The sequence below is a fragment of the Cygnus atratus genome, chromosome 3, assembly GCF_013377495.2.
Source record: "Cygnus atratus isolate AKBS03 ecotype Queensland, Australia chromosome 3, CAtr_DNAZoo_HiC_assembly, whole genome shotgun sequence".
Classification (NCBI taxonomy): Eukaryota; Metazoa; Chordata; class Aves; order Anseriformes; family Anatidae; genus Cygnus; species Cygnus atratus.
Window position 1 is genome coordinate 65118072 of NC_066364.1, and position 10005 is coordinate 65128076.

The window sequence follows — 10005 nt, forward strand, 5'->3', positions numbered from 1 at the left end:
CAGGATCTGCACGCACCCAGGCAGTACAGACGCAAGGGAAATGCAGCTGCAGAAATACACGCATCATACCCATGCAATTTAGAGACGTTTCCAAATACTGACTTAGGTACTCCTGCTCATCACATCTGAGCTTTCTATTGGGTTAAGCACAAACTTTTTTTTTCTTCTTGTTCAAAGCATTAGTTACAAACCAGTTATCAATTAACAATGTATTGCAATACTTTAACCATGGGTGAGGAGCTCCAACTCTGTCAGAAGACATTTCTCAAAACCAATTTACTGCACTGTTCTGCATGCCCACACTGCCTCGTGTTTTCCTTTCTGAATACAGATCTATAACAGGTCCACATCTAAACAATTTCCAACCTGAGAAGATTAATTCCAGTTACACCAGCATGCTCAACTGGAGTGAGTGCAGCATGGCTTTGTTTTATGGATGTTAGGCAGGATACATTTATCTCAAGGGCGATTACAATCTCTGCCCAGATTCAATCACTACCGTGTCTCTGCAATCAAACTACCCCCTTGCAGCTGTTTGCCGACCCAAAGTTTATCTGTGTATTTCAGGAGCCTGCCATGTTGACTTCTGGTATTAGCCTGAGACCGTGCAATTGTTGGCATTAAACCCTCGCAAACCCAGCCCTGAAGAACAAAGCTAGGAAGAAGCAAAGGTTTTGAGAAGATGCCTGCAGCATTCACCAGAAAATCTGTCATGTCCTGACCTACTCATTAAGACAGCCTGTTGTCACACAAGAGTGCTTCCTCTGTGAGAGGAGATTACAGAACTGCAATTATCCCAATAATTAGTGAGACATGAAGTTTCACCAAGGCAGGCTAATGAATTTCAAGCCTTTGCAGACTCACCACACTATTACAGGTCATGCATCTCCATACGCCAGCTGCAGAGGCCAACCTAGATGCGAATGTAGAACTTGCAGAGCGCCCAACCTGCATGCTAAAATGATGCTACTTCAAATACAACTCGACCTGCAGGTAAATTACAGAATGGAACAGCCTTACAACTCCGAAAGGCCAGACACTGGTAACACTAACTGGGAAACAAGTGCTCAGGAATATTCTAGCTGAAAACATCCAAGAGAAAAAATTAAAATGCAGCAAAGCAGATCCTCAGCGTGGAGTTCTGCTAAATTCTCTGTTAATTGAGTAACCAACGTTAATCAAGACATTAAATGTTTTGTGATCTCTCAGTCCTTCAAGAAACAAAAAAAGCAAAAAAATTCATGAAAGCCTGATAATTGAACCATTTCTAGGTTTATTTTTATATTACGAAAACAAGCAAGGAAACTGTCTTACCAATGTAAATACATTATCACTTTATCACATGAAGTCACTTTACTATATAAATGGGCAATGTTCAGGTTTTTTGGGTTCTAACATACCCCCAGGTTACAGCTGTTCTAGGCTTTTCTGTTGACACTGTAGAAAAGCCCAGGAGTTACGAACCTGTCGCCTTCCACAGCAGCTCACGTGCGCAAAGCTCAGTCACTAGGCCCAGCTGGAGAACAGCCAGCACTGAAACCGGACATTGCTCACCTACAACTTCATGCAGCGTGCACGCTAGCAGTACTGTCCTATCCCGCTACACTAAAAAAAAATAAAGTGTCTGGACAGAAGCATCACAAAAAACAGTACTTTAATGACAACTGGAAGAGCCACATTTCAGCAAGTCATATACCTTTTGAGGTTTCTCTTTTACAGATCACCGTCTTCCATTATCTAGGAATGGATTTAAAGTGGATACCCCAGAAACTCTCTGTCTGTCACTATAGAGGTTACTGGTAAAAGAAATGAAAAAAAAAAGTCAGAAAAGAAAGTTTAAACTGCTCCTTCCTTACAAGTTTCTAGAAAACCTGGAAGCTTGACAGAAGGTGGCAGAGCTGCTGATCTAGCAGTTACAATTCAGCTCCTGTTTACAAACTTCCAAAAAGACGGTCTCCTTATCTGCAGTGAGAAAGATGCTTCATTTTGTGTTCCGTAAGCAACCATTTTCAGCAGACAAATACAGGGCTGTTACGGGAGGAAATGACAGTACTGCTAAAAGAATTGTGTTGTAACTAGCCAAACGCTAACTGTACTAATATATCATATGGTATCGTGATTTTCAATTACTTCAGTCTTAGCCAGCAGCAACACCCCCCCCCCCCCAAAAAAAATGTTTAATCCGGTGGAGGAGATAAAACATTTAAGCTTAATTCTCAGACCTGATCAAGCTCTAGAACAAAATGAATTGCCTCATCATTCACGGCCTCGGTGCTGCAGAAAGGTCAATTGTACAGGCTCTTCATGGAATGCCATGGCTGAATCAGAACTAGCAGAGACAATAAATGTGATAGTCTCATTGACTGCCTGCATGACAAATGGGAAAAACTCTCATACAGAAGAGAGAACCAGGCACCTAAGAGAATTTTTACAGCTTTTTTTCCCTTGAAAATTAGCCATTTTTATTGTGTAGGCCAAGAAAACAAACATTTTGCTTGAGTTTAACTAGAATGAAGAGGACAGCTTATTTTCGCTCTGAACATTGAGAACTGCAGTCTCTAAGTGCTGGGAAAAGGAGAGCAACTTCAAAACCTGCTGTGTATAAACAGAGATACCGCGTGAAGACACAAAATACAAGCACAACAGTTCCTTTGCCAAGGAGGAGCAGATGGCAAGTCAGAGCAGAAGTCAGCAACACAGAGATAAGTCGCGAGAAAACGCCCGTCACCAGGCTGTACACGAGTCCCACGTTTTACAAGAGAGGGGACTGAATGATTTCACCCGGGCAAGTCCCGCTTGCAGAAACCCCAGGTCAGGCACCGCTGCCCGTCCCCACATGCAGCTGTTTTGCTCAGACTCCCCCGGGACCTGCCTTAAGCTGCAGGGCCCAGCATCTCCCAGCGGCCCTCTCCTCCTTCCAGCCGCATTTTGCATACTGGAAAATCCTCCGGTAAAGCAGCTGCTTTTATTGGCGGGGGAAGCTCTGCCCTTAGCCTCCTTCTGAAGAGCTGCTCTGAAATACAGGAGGAAAATAAAAAGTTTCCCTAACCAACTTAGCAAAACAAAACATCTGCTCACACAGAGAGTCACTGCTTTGACCTGCTACGAGCACACACCCTCTTACTAGCAGTGCCCAGGACTGCTCGTGTGACCTTCACGCCAGGCAAAGTCCTGAAGGTCCCCTCTCGGCCACCGAACAGCTGGAGCAGCCTGCACGAAGGCAACTCCCTACAAGAAAATTTATGTCTCGTGCCCTTTTCCTCTTACCGTTTTGGAAAAAATAAGGCTCAGAGCTCCAGTTCAATTTTCCAGTGAGCAGTATGCAGAGATCCTTCTCCTCAGTAGCACTTGAGCTTTGCTTGTTGAATTACTACAAGAATGCCTTGCTTTTTGAACTTTGTGTTACTCGGGAAGCTCCTTTTTGGTCACAAATTGCTGAGAGAGCTGGAATACAACTAAAGAAGGTAAAAGCACAAGCTTTGATTTTTGCCCCTTTCAGAAAAGTTGAAAGTGAAGTTGAATGACCTTCTAATTGCAAAACGTGATTTGACATAGAAAAGTCGAGGCTTTAAACGCAGAGCACTGCAATAATTATTCACTCTACCATTTAGATATCTGGAATTATTTAATCTGTCTTACTGCAGTGCTGACTGAAACAAATCACTCCCACTATTTTACAATCTCTACTACCTGCTTTTGTAATCTTTTCCAAGACTGCTTCCAACAGCAATGTTGCAATTGAGGGCAAATACAATATAGGAGGGAACTGATATATTTAAAACAGCAAAATTCTCATATACGTTCCCTTTGTCTCTGTGTAAACTTTGCTTTTTGAGATTTGCCAGACACCCTAATCAAATAAGGAAGTTTTCATAGACAGAAGAACGTGCGGATGTTCTAATTTAAGCAGATTTTCGAAGACATTAAAAACAAAGGTTCTAAAAGAGGTGACAACTCCCAAAGAAAAACATTGAAAGAATGGAGTAAAATAACATTTATTACCAAGCCACAGCTAACTGTAAAGACTTATTGCTCAAACTTTACTGATACATGGAAAAATTCTACCAGCGTGAAAATCTGAATCACTGAGCATACAAACCAGATGAACCATGAAACATGATAGCATCTGATACCAGATTTCCTTCTCCTTCACTGCTGTAATCATATTTTTAAGTGACGACCTCTGGTAATGAGCCTCTGATGACTCAATGCCCAGGTGCTTCAAATAACTTTGAAAAATTGAGTCAGAGGAATCATTACCCAAGCATAACATCATACAGAACCCCATCAACTCGCCAGCTTCCTAGCCCAACAGCCGGCTGTCAAACAAGAAGCCTTGCACTAATAATTACTGGGACGTAAAGTAACCCACTTATCACTGAACTTTTAAAAGATCAGAAGTTCAAAGGCAAAAGAACAGAAAACCTGCATCTTAGTAAGATGTGTCAGTGTTAAGTTCTTGTGTGGTTGAACTCATCCTAACACCTCACTGTATCAACGGGTCAGGTATTTAAAGTAAATTTGCATTACCAAGCATTTTCACCCACTCTCCTACTCCCGCTGCCCCTTAAAAAATACAAAGAAATATTTTTACACCTATTTAATTATAGCTTGGCAAAAAAAAAAAAACAAACAAAACCCACAACTTCTAATGTGAGTAAGACCATTAAACTAAAATGACTACTTAACCTAATCAGTTTTGTTCCATCACAGCCCACACTTGTAAATGCAAAGAACAAAATCATGGTTAAGTCTTACTTTGCTGAATTCGAACAGTGGAACATGCTGACTAGAGGACAAAGTGATCTGCACAGTTTAAGTTCTTTCCAACTCACAGATAATATTAAGATTGATTAACTGAGTATTTTCCCAAAATACAGTTTCCTAGGAGAGACTTACTGCAGTCAAAGTTATGACAGCACAGAAGGCGGACTTGCACAGTGCAAAGTTTGGGTATTTTGGAGCACTTGGCGCAGAGGGATATTTCACTTCCCAGCTGCAAATCAGAACGAAGAATTGTTTCTGCCTGATTCATAACGTAAACACACAGACAGCTTCACGATAGTACAAATGAAAATGGAGGCTTCTTTTGGTGAGCCTTACATCAGTACAGGAATGGAAAAATTAAAGATAACCCTTCCTATTATTGAAGTCTAAAATACTGATATTTTTTTCTATCTGAAATCCTCATACATAAAGTGAGCTTCCCTCAACACAATTAGAAGAACCATGCTACATTCAATTATACCTGGTTAATGACATTCACAAAAGCTATTCCAAGGTCATTAGATGGACAAAAAGCCTTAAACAACAAAATATTTGTGTATTAAAAATTGCTAAGCTATATCTTCTTTTAAGAACAGAATATCCCGCTTAATAGCTTTCACCTCAAGAGACTTCTTCCCATGAAAAAGGGCCCAGTCCTATAACCAGAACCAGATAAAACTGAGTCCCTGAAGTAGACAGACCACTGAACAGCCAAGCGCATCATGGTGGGATACAGGTGTATTTCACCTTGTGAAATACCTATCTTATGAAAGTAACGTCACCTGCTTCAATAGCACAACTCCTATAAATTAGAGGTTATCAGCTCCTAACTTCATCTCCAGCTTTTACATTAAACCCCTCACTGCACATTAATTAGCAGCACAGGTTCCAGAAGAACTGTCTTTGACCACCAATGTGCACTCACCTACCAGCTTCCCTTGATAATTGTGCCTCCGTCCCTTGATAACTGCACTCCTGAAACTCCAGCCTCACAAAGGGCAAAACTTCAGCCTTATCAAGAAATGGACCTGCCTGCGCTTTTAAACAAATGCCTCTAAAAATAGACCAAGGTAGGGAGCATGTTATTTCAAAGTCAGCATAACACTTCCTGAGATTTCTTGCTCTCCCTATGCAATGAATCTCAAAAACAAAAGAAAGGACATGAGTAAAAGTTGGGACTTTGCAAACTGTGCAGGGGAAAGAGAAAGAGGAAAGGCCAGGGAAGGCAAGGTGGAAAACAGAAGCATTCAGAATGTGACTTCTCCAAGCAAATACCAGAGAAACACATTTACGATATTGCATTTTCTTTGTGACTGAGTTTTGAAAAATTTTTCGGCTTCATTACGTACTTTTAAGCTCAGAAACTTTTTGTCTTTTTAGCGCACAGTTAAAAATAAGGGATTTGTAAGCTCAGCTCCATCTCTGATGGAAGCATCCAAAATAACATATGCAACATGGACATGAAATGTCCACCTCTTAAGTCAGGTTCAGTTAAAGTACTGTAAAACTTTGGAAGTTAGGATCTCCTAAACAATCCTTCTTTTTTTTTTTTTAAACTTGCTTCAGCTTTTAGAGCATGTGACCTTGTGAAAGACTTCAGGGAATCAGAAAGGCCGCTGCCAAGTTACAGTAAGGCTCTAGCAGATCTAAGAACTGCCACGAGAAGCCTCAGATCCTCTGTTTTCTACTTTCCTGCTATACTTCCAGCCTTCGCCATGAAAATCTCCCCCACTCCACACACACCAAACCTTTTGCATCAGCTCTGAGCAAACTTTTAGCTACTTTACTTGCTGGAACTGGATGAAACTGTCTCGCTGCTCTCCTTCAGGTAATCTTTTGCTGTTTTAACAACTTATAATAGCTCAAAGACAGGCCTGACAAGTCACCCTGTTGGAGTCACCACCTGTACAGAGAGCATGGGATTAGTGCAGGGAAGGAGAAGGAGCTGTGGTGACTGCTGGGTCTGCTCACAGCAGCAACAACCTCTACGGCCTTCAGAGGATGTGGGGCCTCTGACCCTTCCTTGCCCAACTTCAACAAGTGGCTCCCTGCAAAGTTGCCAATTAACAAATATGCCAGGAGAGCATTGGTAAAGGTTTTTTTTTTTTTTTTGTTTGTTTTTTTTTTTTTTTGCATGAAAACTGTAGTTCTTTCCCCAGGAAGCTTTTACTGCTTCAGTAAGAAATCTCATGCACTTCTATGGTACAGGGAAGAGCCAGGAGATGAGGAGACTAAATCATATCAGTGCTTCAGTTCCTAGAGTGCATCAGACTGGAGTGCTCTAGGAACTCAATTGACATGGTTTACCAAGGAGAAAGGCAAGAAAACTAGCCAGAGTTTACAAACAATTTATGGAAGAAACCCCAGTTTCTCCTTGCCCAACCCCAGAAACCCCAACACTTTGATAAGAGACTTTGTAAACCTAGCAGATAAAAGGATAAAACTGGAAACAGAAGCCAGGCAGGTTTAGATTCAAAACAAGAAGTGTCAACAGCAAGAAAGTTGATGGTTTAAAAAAAAAAAAAAAGCTGGACTTTCCATCACTGAAAGCGTTCAAATTAAGACTGAATTCTCCCCCTCCTTCTTGGAAAGTATATTCTAGTTTAAACAGGAATTAATTCAGGAAGCACTAGTAGCCTGTGCAGCCTGATTGTCGGTCATCCCTACCAGCTACATAGGTTTTAATGCTGTTAAAAGTTTCAGAAATTCAGACTCCAGGTGACTAGTTACAGTATAATTTTGTTAACATTCTCTTGTGCAATTCCAATAAGCCTTTTCTTTTAAATTCCAAAGATATTTTGGAAGGAGAGCAAGTAGAAGGTGGCAAGTTTGTTTACAATTTAAAAAGCAAAACTTAATTTCCAAGTGAAATGGTAACTTCTTATTTGGCAGAGTTTCTAAAGACTATTCATTGAGCCAGTCACCCCCTTACACTGCTGCAAAAATGTATCCTTTATTACAGCTGACGTTCCAATAAATTTAGCAAATTAAAACCCACAGCAGCTGAGAGGGATCTAAGTCATGGGTGAAGCCTACAAAAAATAAAGCAAGCTTCTCTTCAGTAATGCTCTCAGTCACGAGCGTATCAACATAACAAAAAAAAAAAAATCAAGTCTTGACTATCACTTCCCAATTTTAACACGCAAGCTCAAGTAAAATACTGTAACTTGCAAAACGTAGAATGAAAAAGCCTTGCACTGCCTGGTTTCAATACAGTCCTGGTTCGTAAGTAAGAAATGACGCACCTTTTATTGCAAGGCCATGATGACCACAAAAATTTATTTCGTAAAAAGCAAAGTGAAAGCTTTCAGATATAAGGACAAAATGGCTTCACGTGATCCCGTGAGGATGCTGTACCTCAAAGCCAGGTGAAAAAGCTTTAAACCATTTTAGCATAGTGTCTGCCTAGTGTACTATGTATTACGTATTACATATATACCTGGGAGTTTTGTTTTTATTGCTACCTACTGTAGGTAGGTTAAGTGTGTTTACATGTTATTCATACTCACATCCCACAAATCAGTGGAAATTACCAATAATAAAACACTAACAATATCCTAAACAAATATATTAACAATATCATAGAGCCTGTATAGAACAAGAATTTCACCATATTAATGCTTTTTAAATTAACTACGTGATTTTGAAGCCTAGACCACCTTCTTCTGCACATCTGAAAGTTTACCAAAACACGCCCAGCCATCTACTTAGATGGTTAGGGGCTGCTACTTAGATGTTACGTTTTAACCCATTCGAGATGCAGGATTTCTGACACTGAAAAACAGTATAAACAGTGCGCTGTATGGGAACTGCCTCAGTAAAATGAAGTTTGTGAACGGCTGGCCAAGGTTGCGGACTCAGATGAATCTGCAAGTATTGCTTCAAACCCAGGAAGCCTTCCACAATATTTAGACAACTTGGAGGCGCCGCTTTCTCACCTACACGGGCAGAGACAAAACAGCGCAGCCCCTTCACCAACCAGCACAGTGAACAAGCATTGCTAATTTAGAAAGCCACCGCTTTCGGACAGGCCGGGCTAATTCCGACTTGCTGCCCCAACAGCCGGCACCGCCGAGGAACCCAGCGGCGTAATTTCACTTCCCCGTCACCCCCCGCCTCACCCAGCCCGGCGGCGGAGCCCCCCCGGCTGCCGCCGCTCCGCGGCCTACCCGAGGCCTCTCCCCCGCCAGCAGCCGCCGCCCGGGCAGGGCCGCCCCGGCCGTGGCCAGGACCCCCCCGCCCGCCGCCCCTCACGGCGCGGCCGAGCCCCGGGGGCTCCCCTCGCCCTTCTCCCGCCGCCCCACGGCCCTCCGGCGAGCCCGAGCGGGGGCAGGCAGGCGGGACGGCCGGTGCCCGGTGTGGGGAGCAGCCCCCTTCTCCCGCCGGGTCCCCCCCCCCCCGGGAGCCGCTCACCTTGGTGGCCATGGCGCTGCCGCTGCGGGCTCGGCCGCCGCTCTCCCGTCCCCGCCGCGGCCCGCGGCTGCTCGCCTCGCTTCGCCTCGCCTCGCTCGGCGTGTCCGGCCCGCCCGCCGCTGGGCCGCGCAGGCGGCTCCTCCTCGGCGTCGCCGCCGCCTGTGGGCCGCTGGGCGGCTCAGCAGCCGGCCCCGGCGCTGGGCAGGCGGGGGCTGTGCCCCCTGCCTCCGCACAGCCCCCCGGCGGGAGCCGCCCCGGCGGTGGGAGGGCTCCCGGGATGCCTCCCGCCGGCACAGGGCGGTGAGGGTTTTGCCGTTTCGGTGGGATTTGGCCTCAAATTCCCGGTGCTGCGGTGGCGGAGTTACGGGCAGCCCCGCTCCTGCCGTCAGAGGCCACTGGAAACTCCTCACAGCGCTCTTCAGTTGTCTATGCGGGGCTGTTGTCCCTCGGTGGCTTCTGAATAAAAATTTCGAAGCAACAGCGAGGACAGTGTCTGTCCCTGTGCAGCTGTCGCCGAGAGGTGCTTCGCCCAAGACCCCCGGTGCGGCCGGGCCTTGGTGTACAGCAGCTATTGGCAATGGAAAACAGCATCAAGAGATTCATGGAGAGTGAGGAGGAGGAATTCAGAAGAATCCAGAGTGGTCACCACTATTTTTCAAATCATTGAACCGATTAACTAGAGAAGTTTTTGAACTCCATCTCTTCAGTTCTTAACTTTTTCAGAATTCATTTAAATGCGTACAATGGTTCCAACCTTGTATTCCTTATGACAGCAGTATCTAAAGTAAAACCTTTGCCTGTGGACCACAAAAGACCTTTTATGGT

At 44.1% G+C, this 10005-nt stretch overlaps 1 protein-coding gene across 2 annotated transcripts in view; it reads right to left on the reverse strand.

Moving 5' to 3' along the window:
* SNX9 (sorting nexin 9) overlaps nt 1-9377 on the reverse strand; it is a 61230-nt gene extending 51853 nt beyond the window's left edge. For both annotated transcript variants that reach the window (XM_035538613.2, XM_035538612.2), the window contains exon 1: nt 9181-9377. In XM_035538613.2, the coding sequence (XP_035394506.1) occupies nt 9181-9192 (12 nt within the window). In that variant the 5' untranslated portion in view covers nt 9193-9377. The remainder of the gene's footprint in view (nt 1-9180) is intronic.
* Between the last annotated feature and the right edge of the window lie 628 nt (nt 9378-10005).